The 27119-nt window shown below is 58.3% G+C and overlaps 1 protein-coding gene across 5 annotated transcripts; it reads right to left on the reverse strand.

The window, feature by feature from the left end:
• Positions 1-1738: 1738 nt before the first annotated feature.
• Positions 1739-25233, reverse strand: Tcf3 (transcription factor 3). Of its 5 annotated transcripts, none has more exons than XM_021641852.2 (19): positions 24885-25233; positions 22559-22689; positions 20170-20242; positions 13808-13881; positions 13614-13689; positions 12768-12835; positions 12190-12322; positions 11545-11594; positions 10240-10342; positions 10005-10162; positions 9775-9904; positions 9360-9418; positions 9193-9271; positions 8530-8603; positions 7704-7859; positions 7500-7626; positions 5450-5582; positions 5061-5296; positions 1739-2454 (listed from the first exon to the last, which is right to left on the reverse strand). In XM_021641852.2, exons 2-19 carry the CDS (start codon positions 22628-22630, stop codon positions 2312-2314), a joined length of 1944 nt encoding a protein of 647 aa, XP_021497527.1. In that variant the 5' UTR covers positions 22631-22689; positions 24885-25233; the 3' UTR covers positions 1739-2311. The 5 variants fall into 5 exon arrangements, with proteins under 5 accessions (XP_021497527.1, XP_021497526.1, XP_021497529.1 ...); XM_021641851.2 differs by having other exon boundaries at positions 7704-7862; XM_021641854.2 differs by lacking the exon at positions 5061-5296 and adding an exon at positions 2588-2814 and having other exon boundaries at positions 24885-25232.
• Positions 25234-27119: the final 1886 nt, after the last annotated feature.

The raw sequence follows: 27119 nt of genomic DNA on the forward strand, positions 1-27119 counted from the left end.
AGGCTCAGGCACTCTGGCCTAAGCGGTAAGTAAGCTGCAGGTTCAGTCAGACCGTCTCAAAAGCTAAGGTGGAGAAGTGAGCAGGAGCACCAGCTAGTCAAGAGTCTGCACACCCACGGTACACAGATACATATGCATATGCAGACAGAAACACCCGTCCACTCTTAAAAAAAAAAAGGCTGGGTATGGTGGCCCTTCGTTTAATGCCAGCATTTGGGGGACTAGACCTGAGTTCAGTATCAGCCTTAACAACACAGCAAGCTCCAAGCCAGACACACACAGTGCAACTTTATCTAAAACAAACAAAACGGGAAGCATTAAGGTATCGGGTCTCAGTGGCAAGGTGCCTGCCAGGCACACACACACAGGAATTTGACTTTGGATACCTGTGTAGGGAGATGTGGTTATGCACCTCTGTAACTAGCTCAGAGACTGTTACACGGGTGGTCACGGAACCCAGGGTTCGTGTATAGGTGCTGAGCTATTAGCTGAGCCACAACCTCAGTGCACGCCCCACCCCTGGCCCTGCCGCTGGCCAGCAGTGTACATAGAGATGGCTGATGGACCTTTCTGGGACACAGGGATTCACGGACACTTGGGCCAAGGACAGGTGGGTTGCTTCTAGACACCTCAGCTGATGGGAAATCTGACCCCTCACTTGCCTGCCGATTCGCCTGAAAACGAGCCTCTGAAGCAAGGATGCAGCAGGCCGGAGCTCTGCATTCTCTCCAACCCAGCTGTTCCTTCCAGTGGTTTCCAGAAGTGCCGAGTCCCAAGCCAAAGTGACAAACGGATTGTCTACCATAATAAGGTGTTACCATGGTTCCAAACAGTCCCTCGTTGGAGATTTTTGGGGTTTCCAGGGAGAGTAGCTTGTGGGGACAGAGGTCAGCATGGAGCAGGTATGACAGAATGCTTTTGGGGATCGTCAGTGAGCTCATCATCATCCTTTGCAGATGGTGCTGGGATCTGAAAATTGGGTGGATCCTTGGAGGGGGACCCAGGGACCAGGGTACAACCTGGATGAAGATGCTAATGGCTGCACCAGTCACTGAAAAGCCAGCTGTGGGTTGGAAGCATGTGTGATGGCTCATCTTGGTTGCCAGCTTGACATCTGGAATCAACCAGCCCAAGCAGCTGGGTACACTTGTGGGAGTCTCTTGACTGGACCACCCTAAACCTGGGCCACACGGTCCGGTGGGAGCCCACACAAAAGGGCGTGGAGGAGGAAGCTTTTGCTTTCTGCCTGCTCGCCCTCACTCTCGCTGGCGGGTTCATCTACCCTGCTGCGGAGGCATTCCTTCGCTCGTGTTAGAACCTACTTGTTCAGGATTCCAGTGCAGACCGAAGAGCAGCGCTCCCTAGGAATCTGCCAGGACTCCAGCTCTGGATCAGGACTGCTGAGACACCCAGCTTCCTGGGGTTCTTGGAGAGTCACCATTGGGAATACCCAGACCATGGCCTGTAAACAGTACTAGCACCCGCGCCTACATACGGACATCCCAGTGGAAGCAACTCCTCAGGCCCATTTCCCATGAGCAGCAGACTGCTCGGTTAAACCAAGGAGCACAAACATGCCTGGCACAGACTGGCCACGGGTGCAGCGAGTGGGGAGAGGGAGGGGACACAGGCCATCCAGACAAGGTCAGGCCTTAGGGTCGGGGCTGCCCTTAGATCACTGGGTCTTTTGAATAATGCTACTTTAATAACCTTGCAGACCATGAAATAAGACGCTGGATTCTAGAAACAGGAACAGACAGGAGACTTTTATACAAAAATTTGTTGCTTACAAAACATACACAAAAGAAAGCTTAAAAAAAATGACACGGAAGGCCTCGTTCTTGCTAACTTTTGTCTACATTAAAAAAAAAATTTGATAACTAACATTCTTTTATTCTCCTTAAAAAAAAAAAATTTTTTTTTTTTTTTTTTGCTTAGGCACGATGTGCTGGTGGCTCTGAACTAGAAGCCAGTCCTGGGCGGCCCCTTGCCAGGGCGCGGTCCCGATTCTTCCGTCTTACATAATTAAGGCATCTTTTCTTCTTTTCTGAAAAGTGAGCATGCGGCTTTGTTTCCAGTTTCGGTTAATCGAGGGGGGAAGCTCCCTTCAGCTTGGTTACTGGGGCCAAGCCACGCCCGCTGCTCAGGGGCACCCCAGGCCCCGAGGTGCCTCAGGAGCCTCGCTGGCACCACGATGGGTATGGGCCCTTGGCCCATGCCTTGCTGGAGTCCTGCCTCGTCCAGGACCATCCTGGGCACACCCTGGGCGGAGAGTGCGGTGGTCCCTGGTCCCACAAAGACTCTGCGACGCTCACAGGTGCCCGGTCGGGTTGTGGGCCTCGCCCAGGGCCGGGTGGGCAGCCGACAGCGCCAGCTGGGGATCCCCGACCACGCCAGACACCTTCTCCTCCTCCCGCCGCTTCAAGCAGGCCGCCTTGGGGTTCAGGTTGCGTTCTGGGGGGAGTGAGGAAGGAGAGAGCAGTGGGAGACGGTTCCCACGAGGGGACGGGGGGGGGGGGACTGGGACTGTGCTTCGGTGACCCCGGCCAACAGCAGGCCAGGGCAGGAGAGGGTGGGCGCGGCCTACCTCGCACCTGCTGCTCCAGGCCCAGGATAACCTGCACCGCCTGCTGCAGGATCAGCAGCTTGGTCTGCGCCTTATCCGACTTGAGGTGCAGCTGGCACATGCGGCCCAGCTCCCGGAAGGCCTCGTTAATGTCCCGCACGCGCACCCGCTCCCGCGCGTTATTGGCCATGCGCCTCTCCCGGTCCCTCAGGTCCTTCTCCTCCAGGGACAGCACCTCGTCCGTACTGCTGGGTCACAGCACCGAGCCTCCATCAGGGGGGGCTGGGCCACCTCGTGCTATGTGTAAGGTGTGAGGCAGAGCTGGTGCCGTGCTAGCGTGTGGGTGATGTGGGTGGGTGGGTGGGTGGCAGCGTTGTTGGGAGGAATGTGCATGCTGGGTGCTGGCAGTTCTGCAGTGCGGGCAGTGGTGTCCTGTGCAGGCCATCTGTCTGTGTGTCCTCACACCCATTTCTCCAGAGGCCGTTGGTTACTCTGGGAAGGTCCGAGGCCTTACTGTCCCCTAACACACACAGAGGTGGAACCTCCACAGGGCAGTGGGTCTCAGCTGATCTGCTGACTCGTTTCTTGCTGTTCCTGCTTGTGGCTGAGGGAGATTCAGCACGGCAGAGGCTCGGACCCTGAGCCAGGGCTCATGGGAGCAAACAGCACTCGGCCTCAGCCCTGATCCCAGAGCCATAAGCCACCCTAGCTGGGCAGGAGTGTCGACTCCCAGGCCCAGGGACCTGACTAATGTCCTCTACCGTGATGGCACCTGAGGCAGTGGCTCCAGACGGCCGGACACAAGGCTAAGACTGTCCGTACCCAATGTCTCAAGCTGACCCGGATACTTCCTGACAGGAAGCAGGTGCTGGCATGGCTCCTCCCTCCCAGTGCTGAGCCCTATACCTCATTCTCCTCTGGGAGGGCAGACTACTGCCAAAGCCCTGGCACACAGGCTGCGAGGCCCCTTGCTACCCATGTCTCCTGTCAGCTCTGGGCCGAGCAGATCCCTCTGGGTGGCGGCACAGGCCCCAGACCTCAGGACAAGCGCGCAGACCAAACTGCATGTGGGCACCAGAGGCTGTGTGCCCAGAGGACTGTTTCTTTTCCAAGTCCCCGCAGGGCCTTCCGGGACAAAAGGCCCCAGGTCACGGTGTGGCCAGCCCTGTCCACAGGGCAGCAGGTGCGAGGTGAAGAGCGGTGGGTGGCAAGTGAAGGCAGGGAACGGCTAGGGCAAAGGGGGGCAGCAAGAAAGAGACAGCAGATAGGCGGACTGGGGGGTCACGGGGTGGGCCGTGCACTTGGCTGCCATAGAGACCTTGGAGCCAAGGGGACAGCAGGCGACCGGGCAGATCCCACCATGCTGCAGGAGAGAAAAGGTTAACGGCAGGCAGGCCAGGGCGAGCACAGGTTAAGGAAGCAACGGGGTCTGAGCTGTCTTCCTCCCTAACCCGCCCTGGGGCAGGTGGATTAACACCATCTTGGATGGGGAAACGGAATCAGGGAGTAAGCTGAATAGGGAAGGTGGTTCAGACACCGGCTGGCACCCCTGGGTTCTTGGGAGCGGGGTGTCACTGGCCGGTAACGGCCAGGCTCTAGGCTAAGGCTGGGCTGGCAAGAGCCTAGGGATGGGGATGGTCCTGGCTGAAGTCCTTGGCCTAGAGCGGCAGCAAGGCAGAGCCCGGGCCTGTCAAAGGCGGTGTTCAAGATGAGGAAGGTGAAAGGTGAGTCAGTCAAGAGGGGCCGGTCAGCACTGGGGACAGCAGGCCTGGAGGACAGCCATGTGGGGACAGACCCAGAGGAGAAGCAGTTGGGTGGGGACAGCAGAGCTGCAGGATGACCTGTGGTGGGGTCAGCGCGTGACCAGAACAGGGCAGGGGACAGCTGGAAGACAGTGGGCAGTGAGGAGTAGCCACGTGGGAGACGCAGGGGCAGGAGGTGAGGACACAGGGAGGAGTCAGTCAGTGTGAAGTCAGTGTGTGTGGACAGTGAATGTGCAATCAGTGTGTGTGGGGGGGGTCAGTCCGTGTGGGGTCAGTGTGTGGACAGTGTGTGGGGGTCAGTGTGTGGACAGTCCATGTGTGAGGACAGTCCGTGTGGACAGTGTGTGAGGACAGTCCATGTGGGGTCAGTGTGTGAGGACAGTCAGTGTGGACAGTGTGTGAGGATGGTCCATGTGGGGTCAGTGTGTGGACAGTCAGTGTGGGGTCAGTCCGTGTGGACAGTGTGTGAGGACAGTCCCTGTGGGGTCAGTGTGGGGTCAGTGTGGGGACAGTCCGTGTGGACAGTGTGTGGGGAGTGTCCGTGTGGAATCAGTGTGTGGACAGTCCGTGTGGGGTCAGTGTGAGGACGGTCTGTGTGGGGTCAGCGGGGCAGCAGCGGGCGAGCTGGGCAGAGCTGGGGCAGCGGTGGGCAGGACCCGGCGTGGGGAGGGCGGCTGCGCCGGGGCGCAGGGAGGGAGCGCGGTGAGGCGCGGGGCGGGCCGCCCACTGACCTCGCACCTGCTGCTCCAGGCTGAGGATGACGGCCACGGCCTGGTGCAGGATGAGCAGTTTGGTCTGCGGCTTCTCGCTGCTGAGGTGCAGCTGGCACATGCGGCCGAGCTCCTTAAAGGCCTCATTGATGTCTCGGACGCGCAGGCGCTCTCGGGCATTATTGGCCACCCGGCGCTCCTTCTCCCGCTCAGCCTTCTGCTCTGGGGGGAGAAGGTCGTCCTCATCCTCGTCTGCGCTATGGGGGAGGGGAGCCGGGGGCCAGAGGGAGACAGTGAGGTGACACAGTGGCTGGCCTGCAGGGCCTCCCGGGTCTCTGTGCAGGTGAGACGTGTGTGCGTGTGTAGCGTGTGATGTGTGCACATGTGCCCCGAGGGGAGGGGTTTGGCACCTGGTGCGTGTGCGTGCGGCCTTGAGGTCCTTCTTGTCCTCCTCGGCGTCTGCCACTGACGCGTTCTCCTCGTCCTCCTTCTCTTCCCGCTTGATCTCACCGGCACCTGCTGTGGCCGCCGCCCTCCCGAGTCCTGCAAACACGAGGAGGTGAGGGGGCAGCAGCCACAGGCCCCAGGCCCCAGGCCCCAGGCCCCAGGAGGCCCTGCCAGGACGAAGCAGACAAAACACAAGACAACCAGGACCACTGCCTCAGCTTGCACCACCCCACACTGGCCAGGCTCAGAGGTGCTCCCCACTGGAGCCTCCAGACACTGAAGTCGGCTGGAACCCCGCCTCACGTCACGTCACGCCACGCAACCACGAGCTGGAGACAGGAGGAAACCTGCGCTGTCTCAACAGCTCGGATTCACAATTTCTAGACGTGTATGGGAACAGCCGGCCAGTGGTGGCGCACGCCTGTAATCCCAGCGCTCAGGAGGCAGAGGCAGGCAGACCTCTGAGGCCAGCCTGGTCTACACGGTGAGTCTAGGACAGCCAGGGCTACACAGAGAAACCCTGTCTCAGAAAACCAAACCAAACCAAAGCATTTTTTAGGAAGTAGAGAGACGGGAGGAGGAGCCCTGCTGTAAACTCCAGGCAGGAGCGGTTTGTGGAACGCTGCTCGAGGAGGCAGACAGTACCTGTCTGTTGCTCCCGCACACGGAGGCTGAGCTATGAAGGCCACAAGTTCAAGACCAGCCTGTGGTACACAGGGAGGTTATGCCGGCACATGCCTCATCCCAGCGCCTGGGTAGCCAAGGCCAGAGACCAAAAATTCAAGGTCATCCCAGCTACACAGTAATTTAAAGGCCAGCCGGGGCTACATGAGACACTGTCTCCAACAACAAAAGCAAAAAAAAAAAAAAAAAAAAAAAAAGACAACAAGCTACGACAGGCCAAATGCTGAGTGGAGCTGCCTGGGTTTTAAAAGTCAGCTTCAGAAGCGCTGACAGGCACCTAGGACCGGGTCCTCTGTTGACATCATCCCTGGCCTCACACACGCCGAATCCAGAGTCCCTAACACTGCCAGTGGCTCCCCATGACCACCGGAAGTCACCTGTGAATTCAAAGGTGGGCCGTTCCTGCCCTGCCCTCTGCTGGCCCACAGGGTCCCTGCACGCTGGCCTGTCACAGCCTCGCCTCCTCATCTCCCTTGCTCTCCCTACAAGGGCTCTGCCCTGCACCACCCCGCCAGGGGCCTTTGCACAGGCCGTGCCTCCTCTACAGGGTCACCCTCTAGGACCCCCGATTCTACTTCCTTCCACATGCTCTACGTCCTGCTGGCTCTAATATCCCCTGAACCCGCTGGTATCTCCTATCAAAAATGCACCTATCCTAGGCCCTCATCTGAGAAGCAGGCACCCCCACTTCGCTGGAATCCGGGGCCCACCTTGTGGCATCAGAACACAACAGTCCCGAGCCTGTAGGCTGCAGGACCTAGACAACAGAGACGGGCACGCTGATTGCTCTTGGTCCCTTGGTGGCAGGGGATTGTGTGTGTGTGTGTGTGTGTGTGTGTGCGAGCGCGCGTGGGCACAGGGGCTAAGGGCGGGAGAGCAGGGAAAGTCATCTGTCAGGCGACCAGCTCTTGTCACTGACTTATCCCTGGATGGTCCCTCACTGACCTGGAGGACCGATTTTCTGCACGGCTGGCTACCAGCCTCAGGGCCCCTCCTGCCTCTGGCCTCTCAGGGCTGGTCACACTCCTGGCCTCCTAAGGTGGCTTACGAGGTCTGCTCAGGGGAAGGGCACGGAGAGCGCATCTCCCCACCAAGGGCTCTCAGTGGTCGGCAGGGGACTGGCGAACATGGGGCTTGTCCGCTGCAGCCTGCCCGCCCGAGTCCGTCTGTCTCCGCCTCCCCGGCATGCAAGGCTGTGCGCACTGTGCTTTCTCAGGCTTCTAGGGCACCCAGCTCAGCTTCAGCAGCGGGTTACGTACAGACTGAGTCCGCCCCAGCCCGGGACAGGAATCCTGTCCTTCCCCTCTCTACTTCGGCCCCGGGACTTACCGCTGTAGGAGTCCGGTGGCCTCTGCGGAAGGTCAGGGAGGGAGCCGGGCTGGCTCGGGAGGCTGGCATGGCTGTGCAGAAGAGCGGCACCACTGGCGAGGCCATCCTCAGGGTGGCTCCCGCCGACCTACGGCAAGCGAGGAGACATGTCACCGTGGCTGTGGTCCCAACGCGTTACCCACCCCGACCCAGGCAGTTACTCACCAAGCCTGTGTGCCGCCCGCCCAGCGGCATGGGGCCCGAAAAGCTTGTGGTCAGGGCCCCATGGCCAGGCAGAAGTCCGTGGAGATCGCTGGCCGTGCCAACAGCGTGGCTGCGAAGGACATGGATGGCCTCATCTAAGCGATCCTCCATCTTGCCCTGCTGTGAGAGTGGGGAGGGCAGGCACTGAGGTGCAAGCGCATGTGTGAACACGCTCACACACTCATATGCACGCACACATTGTTTTTCTTTCTTTTTTTCCCAAGACAGGGTCTCTCTGTATACCCCTGGCTGCCCTGGAACACTCTGCAGCCCCGGCTGGCCTCTGCCTGGGACTGCAGGTGTGTGCTATCACACTCAACTCTTATTTTATTTTTTATTTTTTTGGTGCATACGCTCACTTTTAATTGCTTCACCCAGGGTTTCCCTCTGTGGTCCAGGATACTCAAACTTGTAATCCACCCCAGCTCGCCTTGCTCCTGAAGACCCACCCTTCAACTCCTAACCCGCCTGCCTGCCTCTACATCCCAAGAGCGAGCGGACACGACAGGCAGTGACACCAGAATCCGTGTCTGCAGTGCTGGTGAGAGCCCAGAGCCTCGCACACAGCAGGTGAGTACTCTGCCACTGATCCCCAGCACAGCAGCAGCAGGCGACTTGTCCCTCACCACTTAAAGCCTGTGTCCCCCGAGGCTCGCCATGGCCTCTCCTGTTTAGAAGCTGTCCTGACTGGGACTCAACTGACTTCTCTCCCAGGAGGACTCCGTACTGCGCTAGAGATGGACAGATTGGCATCTGGTGCCCCAGCTCATGGGGAGGGGACACTCACCAGGCCATGGAGACCCCCATCGTAGCCGGGGGATAAGGCACTGGGCACCCCTGCCCGGGGCCACTGTGACGTCCCTGGAAGAAAGGCACGGGTGGGAAGATGGGCAGTGGGGACAGGGTGGAGAGCTTGCCCACATCTAGATGCCCTTGAAGACGCCTGGCATAGCCACCCGAACCCTCCCCGCCAACCCCAGAGGAGGCAGCCCCGACACAAGCAGGGGCTTCAAAGATAGTTTCCTCCTGTCCCTCCAGGCCTGAGCTCACTGCTCCGCACACAAGCAACACAGCTCCAGAGATGACTAGACAGGCCAAGGTGAAGACAGGCGTGGGACTCGCTCTGTAGACCAGGCTGGCCTCGAACTCAGAGATCCATCTGCCTGTGCCTCCTGAGTGCCACCACACCATGCAGAGCCAGTTATTTTTAACCCCAACCCCGCAGGGCTTCTGGAAGCCTGCAGCTCCTGGCTTCCCTTGTCCCTAGCAGATGACACTGGAGCGGTGCGCCTCACCAGAGCCAAGCCTGAGTCCGCAGTTAATGTTTATCGAGTGGACAGGTAACAGGCTGAGCCCAGCTCTCCTCAACCAAGCGCCACCTCTCACTACCTAGCCAGGGCTGCAGACTGGGGGAGCCCGGGGGTCACCGTGGTTTCCATGCCCCACACACCTGGCAGGCCCTGGGGTGAGCCCACAGGCGTTGAGGGGCTAGATGAGAAGTTATTGCTGGAGTGATCTGGAGAGTAGATCTGCAGTGGGAGGAATGGAAGATAGGCAATCAGGGCCACCATGAGGCTACCAGAAGCCCCCTCTGCCAACACCCGGGACCCTGCTCACCGAGGCCAGCGCCTTCCCAAGGGCATCCCCTGAGCTGCTGGCTGTAGTCCCTCGAGCACCTGTGGGAGGAGAAGTGAGCCCCAAGCTGGGAGCCTCCATCCTGAAAGCCGAGTAGGACCCCCACCCCGCCCGAGGGCCCCAACTCAGCATCGGCAGAAGCCATGACCACTGTCCAGTTCCTGCCTAACGCTGACACCTGCCTTCCAGGTGAACGAGGCTCCCTCTCTGACTCAGTTTACCCAGAGTGAAGTGGAAAACTTACTTTTCATGGGGTATGTCCCCAATAATCTACCAAGGCCGACCTGGCACAGGGAGAGACCATGTCCCGGGCTCTGGGGCCTAGCAAGTGTCCCTTCCCCATGGAGCCCTGACGCTTGTCCCACCCTGGCCCAGCAAACCCCAGGTGGGGCCTTACCCATAAGGCTGTCAGCCCCGCTCACAGGTGGCGTGTGGCCAGAAGTCCCACCATAAGTGCCAGGGGTGGCTGAGAAGCTGGACACAGCCGGAAGCGAGCCATTGACCTCGGATCCGTGCAGCTGGTAGCTCTGAGGGGACAATTAGTAGGCAAGGGGCAGGGCGATGGTTGAGGGGTGGGCAGGGCGAGGCGACTGCCGGTACCCCCGGGCCCCCGACCGCAGCACCTACCACACGCTCCTGCTGCTGGAGGCCCCCAAAGGCACCGCTTCCCACGGAACTGCTGCCCGGTGCAAGGGGTAGAGGGGACGAGCCATCACCCAGCATGGGCCCAAAGCCCGCTTGGCTTGGGGGACTCCAGAGCTCCGCTGAGGGATGCAGGCTGCCGTCTGTGTAGAGAGGGACGGTGAGTGGAGGAAGCCTGGCCCCACAGAGGGACACCCCCCCCCCGGGGAGCCCTGCGCACCTGCCATGTAGAAGGGGGAGGGATAGGCGCTGCTGGGGGTCTTGGCGGAGGGGTAGGCCACAGCATCCCTGCTGTAGCTGTCACCTGAGCTGGCTGGATACACCTGCAGGAGGGCACAGTCAGCCAGGAGGAGTGGGAGGCAAGGCTCCCCAGCCCCATCTTCCTTCCCTGCCAAGCCCAGGCCCTGGAGTCTGGGGTGTTCACTTCTGATGACCTCACTTCCCTGTGCTACCTTAGAGGCCTCTCCTTCCTCTCCAGGGCACCTTGGCACGCCTCACAGAAAAACTCCTGGTGAATCCTCAAAGCCCCACCGCTAATGTTCAGCTCGCTGTTTTTCCTCGTCTAGCATCTGCCAGTGCTGGAAACCTCCCTGTCCCTCCAGTATGTAGGACCCTGGGCCACAGAGCAAGAGTCCCAGCGTAGTATCTGGCCCTAGTTCCCCAGAGCACAGAAGGTGCAGAGGAGACAACAGCATTGACCCTGACCAGCTGGCACTGTCTGGAACTCTTGAGAGTCTGAGGAACAGAACGGGGACCAGCCCTCACTGTCTGCCCCGGCAGAGGACGTGGGACGGGAGCGGTGCTCATGCCTGCCTTGGCAGAGGAACAGGTAGCAAGTCTGAGCCGGCTGCAGCGTTAACTTCCACTTAGCATAAGTGGGTCTGTTGGCCACAGTCTCTGATCTCAGCTCTGGCCCCCAACTCTCCCTGTGTGTGTTTCTTGGGGAGCTTTCGTCTATGTTCCCCTCCTGCCCTGACATCAAAGGGAACGGCAGGGCTCCGGAGCCACAGAGGAAGCAGGTGCCCGAGGCTTTTGTAGATGAGGTGCCATGGCGCCTCTCCTGCCTTTACCTCCCCAGAGCTGGGGGAGGCGGCCAGGTTGGAGAATCCGGCACACTGCCTTTCTCAACACGATTAAATCACAGGCACACGGTGCCGTGAGCCACGGAGGGCCAGCCGCCATCTGCTGGGGTTGGCAATCTGCCAGTCACCAAGCCGATGGGCGGGACACTTGCAGCCTTGGCAGGTGGGTGTGGCTGGAGAATAGGTGGGACCTGGCTCCCCACCCCCAAAAGGTCTTAGCCACAAAACCCACTGCTAGAGTGAGGGAGCGAGGGGGGGGGTCCTGAGAAAGGACCTCCCTGGGGAACTGGGGAGGGGGCGGCACACACTCAGCTCACACACGTCCGGCCTTGGCAACCCTCAAAGCTCAAAGCCTGTCATCCTCAAGACGTGGCCACGGCTTCTGGAATGGAAAACTCATGAAGCTATGGCAGCTACAGGCACCGGGCCTGTCCCGCACTCACCGAGGAGGGAAGACCAGGCGGAACTTTCCGGACCTTCTTGGGCTGTGTGTCTGCGGAGCAAGAGCAGGGAAGAAGGTCTGGCCTCTGCCCCTATGTGGGCCCTACTGGGCTGGGGTCCCTGACACTTGAGGGGCCTCCTTATGCAGCCACTAAGAAGCCGTTTTCTAGGAGTACTTGAGAGGCTGTGGCAGCGGAGCTCTATGAGTTTGAGGCCGGCCTGAGCTACACAGAGAGTTCCGGGGTAGCAACAGCTACACAGAGAAACCCTGTCTCAAAAAACAGAACAAACAAACCTAAAAACGCTGGTCCCATCACTGGGACTCCAAGATGCAGGAAAACATCTTGGGGACCCTGCAGAGGGGCTTGGGGGCAGTGAGCCCAGCAGTCCCAGGCCAGCACAGCCAGCACCTGGTGCACAGCCTGTGGGTGTGGCGTCCAGCCACCCAGTGCGAGGCCTTCTCCGGATGCAGGACCGCAGCTCATCCTACCCTAGGGGCTAGCACCGGTGGCCACCGAGGGACAGGGGCACACACTTCAGCCTCGTCTACAGGTATTCGTGTTACCCCACGCCTGGCGCCTAGCCCAGGCCTCAGTCTTTGCCACACCTGCCCCTCCAGCATCTCCGTGTCCCTGGCCCTCACTCACCCAGGCCACCATCTGCAGCTCTCCGCCGAGGGTTGCCGGGGTACGAGGGGTAATACTGGGAGCTGCTCTTGACACCCGTTGGAGACAGTGGCCCAGGGCTGCTGAGGCCCAACTCACCGGGCAGGAAGCCAGCCTGGGGAATGGGGACACCGTGCTGAGGCTGACGTCAGACCCAGGACAACCCCTGCCTGGAGACAGCCCTGCCGGCTGTGAAGAGCAGTGAGGGAAGGCAGGTCCCGGCTGCAAGCCTCACTTTCGCACAGCGCTCAGGACCTGCCCTCCCCTCCACAGGCACGCTCCAGTTCATCCCCGCCATGAGCTCACCCCCACCACAGGGCAGAGCCCCACCCCGGGGCCTCGCCTGCCGGTCTGCACTCCATTGAAGCTCACGCCGGACAGCCGGGTCAGGGACCCCATATTCCGCCCAGCTCTACTCCTCATCCAGAGCTGACATGAACGTGACCATCCTCAGGGCACAGCCTGGTCCCGGCAGGTGTTAACAGCAGCTACCGGAGCGCGGCCAACCCTCAGGCTGACCTCAGAGGTCAGGCCAACTATGCCCTTCCACCTCAGTTTACCTGACCCAGGGGGCCAACACTGCTGTCTCTCCCAAAGCTGGCATAGGTGCTCCGCTCACCACCCTTGCCTATGAGAGACAGAAGAAACTCACATGAGGCCCGGGAGCCTGGGGAGGACGACACACATGGTACGTGGGGGTCACACACGGTGGGGGCACACATGGCGGGCCTCCAGGGCACACCCAGCTGCCCAGGCCCCGGGTACAGGCCAGTGGACAGGGTTCCCTAGCAACAGTGGGACCAACTAATCTGCAGCTTTTTCTGGCATTTTGTTTCAGATTGATTTATTATTTTATGTGTAACAGCGTTTTGCCTGAAAGTCTGCCTGCAGAAGGATCACATTCCCTGGGACTGGAGTTGCGGATGCTGTGAGCCACGACGGGGTGCTGGCTTGAGCACGAGAGGAATCGACAGGCCAGGACGGACACAGCTGGACTCTGTGGGAACTGCCCTGTGTCCCTGCCACCCTCTCAGGCAGGACACCCAGGGGAGAGGCAGGAAAAGGAAGCCCAAAAGGGAACATGCACCCCACAACTTCTGAGGCCACTCTGGGCCATGGTGGTGGGAGCCGGGGTCAGTGCTGACCAGTTCCGGACTGTAGAACAGAACAAACTGAGGTAGAGCAACAGCCTTCCTGCCTTTCGAGGCCTCCTGACCCATGCCTGGTGACTGGTGCCCACAGTGCCCCCGCAGACAAGGCCAAGAACCAGCCACGGGGGAAGCGGCATCCGGCACACTGCCCGCCTCGATGCCCAGGCTGGGCTGTCGACGGACAGCTGGTGCTCCACTTCTGGCCCACTGTGCCCTGAGGCCCTCCTGAGATTACCACACGACGGCCACACTCACCTCCAAGCCCAGGTCCTAGGAACGTGGAAGGCAGGCCGCTGTGGGACTCACTGAAGTGGGCACCTTCGCTGTATGTCTAGGGGAGACGGACACGGTGAGAGGTACAGGCCACGTGTGCTCAGCCGCCATAGTGGCTTTTCCTCAACCCCTGCCCGGGAGAGAAGGGAGCCCTGGGCCTCACAGAGGCGCCTCACCCGGCTGGGGTCGAAGGAAGGACTGTTCTGATCGCTGTTCCCCCAGGAGCCTGAGCTGGGTCGGTCCTCAAGTCCTGCAGGAGGCAAAGGGAAGCCTAGCCCAGTCCTCAGAGGACCCAGAAGGCTTTGGGATCCCTCCTTCACCCAGATATGCCTAACAGCAATAAGGCCAGTCTCCTGTCCCACACAGCCTGGGATTCTGTCCCTACAAAGGCTGCTGTAGCTCAGTAATGTGACTACCAGGTGTCAACCCTGGCAAACTCCTACTCAGCCGTCAAAACCGCAGCTACTGTGCCCGTTCTTAGTCCCATGGACAGGCCTCTTGCTCAGGTCTATGTCTGACCATGCAAGACAGGACATCTCATTCAGAAATGGTTGACAGTGGTTCACAAGGCTTCATCCCTGGTACAGGGCCTCTACCAGGGAGGCCCACCAGGTCAGCGGGTAAGGCTGACTGTCAGAGGGTGACAGGTGACAGAGGCGCACCTGGCTCGGCTCCTGCTGCCTCAGAGGAAGGTCAAGGGTATACTGTGGTGAGGTAGGGGTTAACCAGCCTGGAGACCAGAGGACCTTGTCCTGAGGGGCGGGGTAAGGCAGGGCTGGGCCCTTATCTCCCCCAACACTCCTCTCAGGCAGCTAACGGCCTGTACCTCCAGCATTCTCCCCTGCAGTAAATGCTGGCCTTCCTGCCACCCTGCCCCTACCCACAGGGACCAAAGGGCCCACATTCCAGCCCCCAACTTGGCTATATGGCCCTGCCGTGTGCCTCAGTTTCCTAACGTGAACCTGGGCCTACAAGCACACAAAGGACTGAGGTGTCCACACCCACGCCCCAGACTCCAGGGGTCTCCTGTGCTTGCCCCCCCCTGCATCCCATGAACAAGCTCCCCCCCACAGCTCCACTCTAGAAACTTTCAAACCCCAGAGACTTTATTAGGGGCCTTTGTGTTCATCATCCCCTCCCTGGAGAATCAGGTTTAATTGTGGCCTAATTTGCATAATTATGCATATTAATTGGCAGCCTCATGAATATTCACCCCTCAATTACACCTTCTTGTTTCCTGATAAAGTTCCAGTGTGTTGGGGGGGGGGGGTGCGCGGTCCTGGGGGCTTCCAGAAATCCCTCCAGCATCAGGTATGGTCTGCGGGTATCTACGCCCCAGAATCCTTAGCTGTCCAGCAGGGCTGGTGGTGAGGCTGGGGGGCTGGTACCCACACTGCTGGCAGCTCCCACCAAACCCCATTCAACGTGAACCCCAGGGGCACACGGGGCCCTCTAGAAGCCCAGGCCCAAAACAACTGTCAGCACCAGCAGTCGTGACGCCCAAACATGTCAAACCCCGTCCCATCCCTCAGAGCCTGGTGATACTGAAGACCCCGACACCCTTAGCACAAGCCCCTCCCCCACCCATTAATACAGTTATTAAAATCACCCCACTGATAAATTATGCATCTTAATAGCCCCGACATGCATATTCATAGCAGTTTCACTTGCGTACTAATTGAAACGTTCTAACAGACAACGCTGATGGCAGGCATGCTCTCTGACAGTTTCTCTCCTGTCCTTGGAGGTGAGGCACTGGGGGGAGTGGGAAAGGAACGGGCACCTCCTTGGAAAGAGGCGCAGGGTCCAGCCCCGCTCAGAGCTTGGCCCCATCAAGCTCAGCCAACCTTAGGGGAGGACCACAAGGCCCGTGCTTGGGACGCTGTTCTTTTGCGGGGACTGCTGGTACTCTGGCCCCCGACTTGTTTTTATAAATAAAGTTTTACTGGCACACAGTTCTCCTGTTCATGTCTGTCTACAGCTGTGTGTGTACCCGGATAGCCCGACTGAATGGTTGCTATAGTCATTCATTATTAGACCCTTCAGATACAGCCAGCTGTCCTGGTATGGAGGAACGTGGGAGCCCAGCGCAGGAGTGCAGTCCAGTGTGGCAAGAAGCACCCCCACAGGGGCTCACAGCGACAGCTCTGCTCCAGCCTTCGAAGCACCCCCAACCTCTTCTCCTTACCTCCACAGCCCATTCAACAGGGATGTGGTGACGTCAGCCACTTGCAGCTAAGGTCCAGCCGACACTGTCCCAAGCAACCAGACAAAGCTCTCAAACAAAACCTGCCTTCCCTCCACCCAGGACTGCTGAAGGCGACAGCAAGTCTGAGACCACCCAGTCTTCACAACACATTTCCAAAACACCAAACGCACCAAAGAAAACGCAGATGCCGACAACTGCGGGCCAAACAAGAACTGCGGGAGCTCTGGACCTGGGGGCACCTCAGCAGACAACCGCACACCAGGTCTAGGCGGGGTTCGCCCTGACCGTGCCCCAGCCCCTCACTGAAGGATTCTGGGCAGGGGCTCCACCCCTGAGCCACGGCCCTCCCACCTCCAAGGCAAACCTGGAAGACTAGGTGGTCAGCATTTGCCTAGCATGCTTGAGGCCCTGGGTTCCATCCTAACACACCGTCCCCCTCACGTTGAAAAGATTAGCGAGCACTTGGATTCTAAACTCCAGGAAAGAAAGGTAAGAACTTTAAAAAGAGGAATTAAGATGAAAGTAGAAAGGAGTCGATGGCAAATATCGATTCTCCAAGGAGCAGATTCCACAGTGTGAGATCAATACAACAGATATAGGAGAGGGAGTCAAGGACAAAGGGAGAGAGGCAGGAGGCAACTTTATAGGCCACAGCGGAACAGTCAAACCTGATGGGAACAGATGGCCCTGCTTTTGTTTTGAGGCTCGCGTAGCCCAGGCTGGCCTGGAACTCACAACCCTCCCTGCCTCCTCCTGAGAGCCGGGCGGACAGGCTCACAGTCCCACACTTGGCTTGGATGGTCTTTGCTTCCTTCTCCTAAACGGCAGTGGGAAGGGGAGGGACAGACACAGCTTGAGTGGGAATGGCTGATGTCAGGTACTGGCTGCCTCTGCTGACCGGGCTGTCTGAGTGAGAGGCAGGCTTGGGATGCAGCAAAGCTGCAGCACAGAAGGTCAGGCCAGATCTGAGGGGCACTGTGGGCCAAGCAGACTATATGTAAGCACGGGGGAGATGGCTGTTGGGAAATGCTTGCTGGCACCAGCGCGAGGACCTGTGTTCCAACCCCAAAACACACCTAAAAAGCCAGGCACAGTGCTACACACACTTGGGACCCCTTGGGGAGGTGTAGACAGGAGATCCCTAGGGCCACTAGCAGGCCAGCTTAGGTGGAGGTGAGCGCCAGGTATAGAGAAGGCCTGGTTCAAAAACCACAGTGGAGAGTGATTAATAAAGACACCACTGTCAGCTTCCAGTGCACATACACAGATACACACAGATGCAATCACATGCACACACACACACACACACACACACACACGCACACGCACACGCACACGCACACGCATGCACACGCAGAGTAATGCAACGCCACAGAAAAGCCACCGAGGGGGGAGACGCCAGGCCAGAGAGGCACAGAAGATGGCAGAGCTCAGACTCTACTTAGTCTCTGTCAAGCTGGCACAAGCCAGGTCATCTGGGAAGAGGGACCTCACTGGAGAAAGCGCCTTGGCCAGATTCACCTATGGGCACTTGTCTTCTTGAACCGTGCTCGACCAGAGGGCCCAGCTTGCTGTCATGATGGGCAGGTAGTCCTGGAGCTGCAGGAAAGCAGGCTGAGGAGCCCTGGGGGGCTCCACCATGGTCCCTGTTTCAGCTCCGCCTCCAGGTTCCTGCCATGACTTCTCCCATGACAGACTGTGACGTGAAAGTACAAGCCAGGGACAGCCTCTCCTGAGATGCTTTCCGTCACAGTGTCTATCACAGTGACAGAAAGCACACTGGGACACTCACTGCGATGCTGGGATGCTGGTCAGCACTGTGGTTTGTGACAGGGTCTCACTAGGTAGCCCAGGCTGAACTCGGAGACCCATCTGCCTCTGTCTGCCCAGTGCTGGAATGAAAGGCGCAGCCACCATGCCTGGTAGCAACGGAGTCCTTCCTTTCCATTCTGGAGGCACTTGATTCAGTCTCCAGGGGCCAAATAAAACAAAGTAAATATAAACTATATCCTATTGAGCCAGACAGCTGATTCAGTGGTACATAGCCCTGGCTGATCTTCCAGAGGCCCCAGGATCAGTTCCCAGCACCCACATGCATCTCGTAACTCCACATCCAGAGGATCTGATACCCTCTCCTGGCCACCATGAGTACCAGGCATACAAGTGGCGTATAGATATTCATGCAGGCAAAACATCCACACACATAAAATGAAATAAAATAAATAAACCCCAGAAAGCTACTTGGAGAAGGAAGCTCTGGGCGGTATCTCAAACAATCCATGAACCTCCCCGCACTGTTTCTGTTGCCTGACTCGGCCTCCTCTGCTCCTCCCCTTCCTACTTTCCCTGTTGTGCTGTTCAGCCCTGTTCAGTGAGAAAGAACCCCAGGTTTCGGCCTCCTGATAATTAGCGCAGGAGCAAGCACTGCATTCCTCTCAACTGCTCTGCGGCTGCCCGGAATGGGACTCCAGGAACAAAACACGAAGTCACCACTTAACACGTTAGAAACAGAGAGAGAAGATGCGGTGTTTTTGAGTTTTAGTTTTTTTAGATGGGGTCTTACTGCATCACTCTGGAAACCTGGAGCTCCCCGTGTACACTAGGCTGGCCTCTGCCTCCCCAGTGCTGGATTAAAGATGTACGCCCACATCTGGCCCAAGATTCGGCTTTTAAAGCTGAGCAGAGGACACACCTTTAATCTCAAGGCCAGCCTGGTCTACAAAGTGAGTTCCAGGCCAGCCGGGACTACACTGAGAAACCCCATCTCAAAAAAAAAAAAAAAAATCAACCAAACAAGCAAACCGCCAAACAAGTAAATGAAGCAGGTTGACCTGGCAGTGATAAGAGGAAAAGAGACAGAGCCAACAGCTGGGCAGCTTCCTGGGAACCTTCCTGAGCCCCCTTAGGCACCTGCAGCACAGTATGATTCCATTCACATAGCAGTGGTGGGGTCAGGGATGTCAGAGAGATTAGAATCAGAGCCCCTTCCCACACAAAGAGTGACGGCAGACCAACGTGTCACACAAGTTCCTATGGAAAGTGCAATCGTGAGCCAACCTGAGCTGTGAGGCAGGGCCGGCCTACAGCATGGTAGTTGGTCACGTGAGTTCTCACCTCTTTCCTGAGACTCAAGAGTGACTTAAAATGAAATGTTATCAAGAAAAATACTGATCAAATCCAAGAGGGCTCAAGCCACGGAAGCAACTCACTGTGAAACTGACAGCTCTCTGAGCCCATCCATGGCTGAGCACTGAGCCCGCCCTCCTCAGGCCTGTGTTCCTGTGGGATTGCCCCTGAGCGCCAGGCTCCAGCCACGACCGTGCTGTCAGGGCCAGGGGGACCTGCTCTAGGAACCCACTCCTGTATGCACCTTGACCGTCAAGGATGGAGTGAATGTCTTTTCTGGAACCCAGGTTGGCAGAAGTGATGTCCAGTCCAAGGTGACATGGCCCATGTGGTCTCTGATGGGAGAGTCTGGTCCTTGGGCTGTAGATACACCCCCTGTTGAACTAAGCTGACCGTGAGGGCCAGCCAACAGCGTCCCCAGGGCAGGGTCACACAGCCCCAAGGCCACACGCTAGGCTTCTTGAGACAATGTGAGCCTGACACCAAGAGTGTGGGTGAGGGCGGGTCTAGAGGATGAGACAGGCTAGACAGACACCAGTGGGTGATATTTTCAAGGTCCCGTTCTGCTAGGCCTGGCGTTCAGGGAGAGGCCCACCAGGCTGAGCCACCTCCAGGCCCCGGTGCAGAGCTTAACAACAAAGGGTAAAGGGTCGGGAGGACACCCTGTCCTCACACTGGCTGCCAACCTTACTTTACCACCCCCACCCCCGTTGCAGCAGGAAGCCTGACCATTGTGGACTGGGGGCTACTTCCGGGGTGATGGGAGCCTGTGGGGATTTCCAGGCCTCCAGGAGTGCCCAGATGGCCCTCCATCCACTTCCTCAGGCCAAGGGGAAGACCAGCCAGGCAGTGACTGAGGGCCTTGCTTTTGGGTGGGGTCAACGAGAGCCACCCCACAAAAGCCTCCCAAATATGTCCTCCACAGTCCACACACGAGCCTAGCCAGCCGACTGCACCCCATCAGGTCAGCTTGGCTCTGAGATGTTTCTCCTTCAACATCTTAGAATCTCTGGGTCCCAAGCAAGCCAGGACCATGCAGGCACCAAGACCCAATATTTGTTCAAAATGCAGCCTCCGGGGGAGGCCAGGCTGCACAGCTCCAACTGGGCACAAGATGAGAAAATGCTGCTGTCTACAGAGCCAACCACCACGTGGATCTGTCACAGTCCACAGGCACACACCCTCAGCGTCCCCCAATCCTACCTGAGCCAGCAAACTGGGTTCCGGCCAGGGAGGAGGGCCGGCCCTTCCCATTGGCCACAGGGAGCGGGAACATCTGTGGGGACAGAGAGGAGAGCGGAGAGCAGCGCAGGTGAGCTGGGGCAGCACGGCTGAAGGCCCGAAGACTGGGTTTCCTGCAGTGAGGCTGAACACAGAGCCGTGGACAAGCTTGGAGGACTCACACTCAAGCCGGACGGGCCAGACCTCTAGGCCTCTAGGTTAAAGGGGAGGGACAGTGACCCGCTCGCTAGGGGGCATGACTTAGAATTTGGTTTTGTGTGTGCAGAGCCTTGGGGTCATTCCTCAGGAGGAGCGCCTGGTTTTGTTTTTGAGACAGGGTCTCACCTTGGCTGAAACTGCTATGCAGCCCAGGCTGGCCTCGCACTCACAAGCTTCTGCTTCCCGAGTGCTGGGGCTAAAGGTGTGCGGCCATCTTGTTTCATGAGACATCGTCTCTCACTGGCCTGGAGCCTGCCAAGTGGGACAGACCAGCGGCCAGAGTGCTCTTGTGTCTGCCTCCCAGCTCTGGGTTACAGGTGCATGCTGGCATTGAGCTCAGGCCACATCACTTCACCCACTGAGCTGCCTTCCCTGCCCTGACTGTTTCTGAGATGAGTATTCTGTAGTCCAGGGGGGAGGGGTGCCAGGAGCGGCAGCACATGACTGTAATCCCAGCACTCTGAGAGGTAGAGGCAGTTGGACGGATCTCTGTGAGTTCAAGGCCAGCCTGGTCTGCGGAGTGAGCTCCAGGACAGCCAGGGCTACAGAGAGACCCTGTCTCGAAAACAAACAAAAACATAACAAGACAATCAAACAAATAAAAAAAAAAAACAAAAAAAAAAAAAACCACTGGCTGCTCTTCCAGAGGCCCTGGATAAGGTTCGCAGCACTCACCACCTCTGTAACTCCAGCTGCAGAGCTGTGACGCCCTCTTCTGACCCTCGAGGGCACGGGGCATAAGCATGGTACCAAGTCAAACACACCAAGGCATGCACATTCAATTAACTTAAGAAAAAAAGTTAAGAACAGAATCTGGACAACTTGGCACACTTGCCTTCCTAGCACTTGGAGGCAGGAGGATAAGGAGTTCACTGCAAGCCCAGGCTACAGAAGATGCTAGCTCAAAATCAAAAGAGTAAGAACTTTAAAAATGCAACCCTCCAACCAAAGAAATTGCCTCCCAGTCTGGCCCCGTGAGTCCTGCTGTGCGAAGTGGCCCCTCCTTGCTTCCACCTCAGCTTCTCATTTGCCCATGGGATGCTCTCTCAACCTAACTCAGGGGAGACCCTGGGCCCTGTGGACTGAAGAGGGGGTGGCCCAGACGCTCAAGGTGTTCCCATGGGCCCACGAGGGCTGAGCTGCACCTCCAAGCTGGTATGTTCCGGGCCATTAGGCCGTGACCTGTCAGTTTAACAACAATAAAAACCCAGCAGGCCGGGGCCTCTGCGTGTTCGTTCAGCCAGGGGCAACAAGGGGGGGACAATAAAAAAGGCCTTAAAAATACCAGCAGGGCCTTCCGGAACCTTGGGGCTCCGTCCCCAGGGCTGCATTTCCGCAGGGTGGCTGGGGCTGTTTCGGTGTGGGCACGCTTGTTTTTGTCAGAATTCTGCGGCCTGGGCCCCTTGTGGGGATGAGCAGGGGAGGACAGAACGAAAGTGGCCCTAGGAGCTTTCAGGGTACAATGGTACTTCTGGGGGTTGGGCTGAGATTTCGAGATTCCGGAGTTTAGAAAAACATGCTGCTTCTTCAAGGACAGGTCCAGCGTCTCCCAGAAAGGGTGTCTACTGTAGAAAGGGTGACTGAGGGTCCTAGGCTGTGGAGATGCCTACCGGAGGCTCTGACTCTCGTCAGACAGCAACCTCTCTGGGCTGGCAAAAAAGGAGCACCACAGAATGGGTGCGGAGCAGCCCGCCTCTCCCAGGCATGCCTGACTGTCTGCTAACCGACAGGCCAGGGGCCACCCAGAGATCTCCCCTCACTTGCTCGGAGCACCCAGATGGACGGAGGACAGTTATGGGTGCACCAGAGGTGGTCTCCCGCGTGGGCCAGAGACCTCATTCTCACCATCTGTAACTGATGGTCACCAACCCCACAGCCACATGGGGCTTTTGCTGTGAACAAGCTGGGGGAGGACTAGAGCCCTCAACAGTCCTCCCTTCTCTCTGGGCTCAGTTTCTGAACTTGTGAAGTGGTAGGTGGGCCCATTTCTTCAGTGGGGTTCACTATGCCCCTGGGGGGAGCCTCCATTCCCTCTTGAGATTTCTACTTCTGCATGCTAGGCGCTCCGCTCCTACTGGCAGACACCCCCCTTTTCAGCCCCCCTCCAGCCTCCCAAGCAGGGGCAGGCAGTGCAGGGCAGGGGACAGCTCACCATGCTGAAGTCCAGGAGGTCACTGAGTTCCTTGTCAGAGCCCACCGGTGCCATTCTCTGAGACTGGTTCATCGTACAGCCAGGCAGCAGGCGTAGGAACTGGGGTGCACTCCCCAGGCCTAGAGACAGCCCTGTGTGTGGTGACACCCAGGGATAGGAGGGGAGAAACGGAGGAGTTTGACAGCATTGACAAGTGGGGATTAGAGGCAAGGGCCTGGGTCCATGGGGCCCCGGAGGAGGCAGAGACCCAGGGTTTGGGGGCTCCACTGTGGATCCTTCCCCAGACCAACTGGGGAACCTGAACAACGGGAGCGGAGGTACGCACGTGAACTCTCGCCACTCCCAGAGGACCATCAGAGGGTCAAATTGCACATTTTAAACTGGGGGTGTGTCTAGAACACTATCACCCCCGGGGGGCCCTGCCCACCGGCCCTAAATAGGAGGGGAGGCATGGCCCAGGCTCTGTGTCCTCCAAGTAAATTTGTTGGAGCCTCCCCAGCTGTCACCCTCAAATTCAAAGACTCCACCGGGTTGCTAATCCTGGGGCCCACAACTCTCCCTCTCACCCCCCAAAACCTAACCTCATTCAAAAAGTTAAAAACAAAACAAAACAAAACCTAGCAGGCTGTCTTATTGTCAGGATGTATCCGGGAATTATTCCTGAGTCAAGTTTGAAAACATCCTTTTACCAACATCACCCTGGTGGGGGGAGGGGGTCCCCAAGCCCTGGGATTCCCCTCCGGTCCCAGGGGCTCTGCTCCACCAGCGGGGGAGGGGATCCACCTGCCAGGCCCACCCCAAGAAGAGCAAGGAGAGAGTGGCTGCCCAGCTCCCATCTAGAAATTTAACTTTTTCCCAGGGTTCCTCCAAAAGGAGAGAGGGCAGTGATGATCTGAGAAACCACAAGGGGAAGGAGATTCTGGGGTTGAGGGAGGACCCATGTCCAGAAGCTCAGGAACCCCAACTCTTTTGTTTGCCAAGTCAGAGTGCAAAACAGGTACCCAGAGAAACTCCTCCCCCCCGCTGTTTCTTTTCTTTCCTTTTTTTTTTTAATCCTTTTTGGAGGATGTGTGAAACTGACTTTTTTTTTCTTTTAAGTTGTATGAAACCACACTTTTTTTTTGGGGGTACTTGAAACCGATTTTTCTGGGTAACCCCATGGGGAGAGGTGAAACACTGCTCAGAGTCCACAAACACTTTGGGGAGGGAAGGAATGGGGCAACCTGAGACTTCTTGGATTAAGGGGTGGGAAGCAGAGTTGGGGACAACCCTCCCTTTTCTTCCCTCCCCCATTCCAGCAGCCAGTGCGGGACAGTGAGGAAGGCTGGAGGAAGAGGCCACCACTGTGTCCCAAACCCTGAGCTGTGCCGCTCCCCACATTAACACAGAGCAGATGTTCCCATCTTGGGGTCCCCGTGTCTGCCCTCCTTCTCTGTACCCAAAGATCCCTTCCTTGTAGCAGACAAAAGGACCTGTTCTCTTTTCCTCCAAACTCCAGCTTGAGTCAGGGGGTTCATCCTTAAGAGAGTGGGCGAGTGAGTGAGTGTGCAGGGGAAGACGTATCCCTCAAGATCCCCAAGAGTTGGGGAACCCCCAGCTAAAGAGGTGAAGAGATTTTCCTAGCTCTTCCCCCCAAATTCCAGCTCGGATGGGGGCTGAGGGAAAGAGACACCTCCCTCAAAATCCCCAAGAGTTAGGGAACCCTAGGTCATGGAGTGCGGGGATGATCTTCACCCCTCCAAACTCCAGGAGGGAGGAGAACACCTCAAGTGACGGGGTGGAGGTGGGTGGTAAAAGGACACCTTCCCTAAGATAACCACGAGTTGAAGAACCCCTGGCTGATGGCAGGAGGACATGGTCCTCTCTCTTCCCCCCCCCTAAACTCCAGCCCCGATGGGGGGGACCCCCTCCCTGAGGGGGGAGGTTGAGGGCAGGCGGTAAGGGACCACCTCCCCTAAGATCCCTACGAGTTGGAGAGCCCCTTTCTGATGAAGTTGGGTGACCGTCCAAAGAGAACCGTCACAAAAGAGGCCCGGGCAAAGTTTGCTCCGAAGTGCGCGCGTCCCCTCCACGTCGCCCCCTCTCCAGGCGCGCAAAGTTGAAGACAGAGAACAATGCGCCGCCGGGCCCGGGGCCCTGTGCAAGGGGGACGCATGCAACCCTCCCCCGGGGGCTCACCCCAAGCCCAGCCTCCCCGCGGACCCGAGAGAGACCCGGAGGCAACTTTTTTTTCCATGCACTAAGCAGAGAAGGAGGGGGGTCCCCACCGTGCGCGCGCGCCCGTGCGCCCCACGCGCGCGCCCGGGACCCCTCCGCGTGCGCTCACCTGCTGGGCGGGGGCGCCGGGGCTCCCTGCTGCCCACCGCCCTCGGGGACCCCGGGGACAAAAGGGTGGCGGGCGCGTCCCCGAGGGTCGCGCGTGGGCGGCGGGAGCGCGCAGGGCTCGGGGGCGCGCGTCCTTCCTCCTCCTCCCTACTCGCGTTCGCGTCGGCTGGCCTCTCCCGGGCTTCTCTCAGGGCAGGCCCCGCGGGAAGGGACCGAGGCGGAGGCGGCGGCGCGCGGCGGTGGCCTGCGGTGGCCCGCTACGCCCGCAGCCGCCGGCGCTGCCTCATCTTCCTGCGGCGGGAGACATGTTCCGCCCCGCCACCCCGCCCCGGGCCGCCCGCGGAAGCCACGCCCCCTGGAGGCCACGCCCATCGCCGAAAGCCACCTCCCCCAAGTCGCTGCACCGAGCCCCGACCGGATGCTCGCTCTCCGCGGATCCCTCCGCCGCCTCCAGAGGCGACGCCAACGCACGCCGCCTCCTAACAGCCATTGCCAAAACAACCCCCAGAGAGTACTGCGGCGCCCGGAATCAACGAGTGCCGGACACTGAACTACTTCCGGCGAAGACATGATCTCGCGAACCGAGGGAAAGCCTTGGGGACTATCTTCCTACGCGGTGGCATACACTGCGCGAGGCGTCCGTGACGCGTAGGGAGGGGCCACGAGATTGAAAGATAAAGCCCACCACAGGCGACCAATGAAAAGACGGGGAGGCTTGATTGGCAGGAAGGTCGACCACTCCCAATGGAGCCCCGTCTACATTCCCGCCCCCCCCAGCAGAGGCGGGATTCTCAGAGCGAGAGGCCGCGAGAAGCTGCTGCCGGGACGGGAAGGCGGGGGAAGGGCGGGGGTTGGGACTCTATTTTCTGGTTGTTATGCCCGCCGGCGCCGCCACGTCGAAGGGATTCTATTTGAGTTTCTGGGGCGGGCCCTGAGTGTTACGTGTTGCGAGCGGGTATCTCAAAAGTCTCCGGACTTCGGGATGCCAGACCCTTAATGAGAGGCCAGGAAACTTTGGGTCTTTCTGTTGAGTGCTGAGGGACTCTGTGATTGGTGTAAAAAAACATGTCGGGCGGTAGCACACGCCTTTAATCCCAGCACTGGGGAGACAGGAGGGCATCTCTGTGAGTTCAAGGCCAGCCTGGTGTACAGGGCGAGTTCTAGAAACTCCAAGGCTATACAGAGAACCCCTATCTCCAAAAACACAAAAATAAATAATAACGGGTAAAGGGGGGACTGGGGAGAGAGGGCAGACTGTGGTCAGGATGTAATATATGAGAGAATAAATTGAGAAAAAAAAAAAGCCAGGTGTGGTGGCGCAGGCCTTTGATCCTAGCTCTCCGGAGGGGAAAGCAGAGGCAGGCGGATCTCTGAGTTTGAAGAGCAAGTTGTAGGCCAGCTGGGGCCCATCTTTAATTTACAAAAAAAAAAAAGTGAGAAAACATTCTCAGCTCATTCTGAGGGTTCTAATGTCCATCTGTCCTCACTCGCGGTGTCTGCACAGCCCCCTGGGGTTCCCAGTCCTATGAACACCACGGAAAGGAAGATGGTGGCAGCAGGAGGGGATACATGATGTAGCTGTAGCTACACAACTCTCTTCTTCCACCCGGACTCCAGTCAGAAGCAAGGACGCTCCCCCAGCGTCACACAGGAAGACTGGTGTGGAGCAGAACTCTAGGTTCCGATCCCTTCGGAGCTGGCAGGGGTGAAGAAGGGTCTCACGTAGCCCAGGCTAGCTTCCAAGTTCCTCTGTAGCCAAGGATGAACTATTGGCTTCCACACGCCTCCTACCACACCTGGTTATGTGGTGCTGGGAAGAAAGCCAGGACTTCATAGATCCCAATTGACCTCTCTACCAATTCTGCCCGGGGGGGTCCCCCAGTTCCAGTCCTTTATCCTCACCCCATGTCTCAGAGCCCGTGGACAGGTTCTTGCTAGTATCTGGGATATGGTTTACCTATACAGAAAATCAGAGGGCACAGTCATGGGCACACAGAAGGTGGCACTGCTCGGGTTCTGCCTGTCCAACTTGGGCGTCACTGATTGCATCTCTGTCCCCGAGGCCCTCAGCCCTTCCTGTGGCTCAACCCTGATTCCCTGGGTCTGAGTGTTTGGCCACCCACTTGGGGATGCTTTGTGCTGGGCACTGGCTGGTTCCCTGTGGGCTGTGACACCCCCAGTCCTGTCAGCCAGAGGCTTCTCCTTCATCTGCCCCACATGTAGTCTTTCCGACCGC

The sequence above is a fragment of the Meriones unguiculatus genome, chromosome 17 (genome assembly GCF_030254825.1).
Source record: "Meriones unguiculatus strain TT.TT164.6M chromosome 17, Bangor_MerUng_6.1, whole genome shotgun sequence".
NCBI lineage: Eukaryota > Metazoa > Chordata > Mammalia > Rodentia > Muridae > Meriones > Meriones unguiculatus.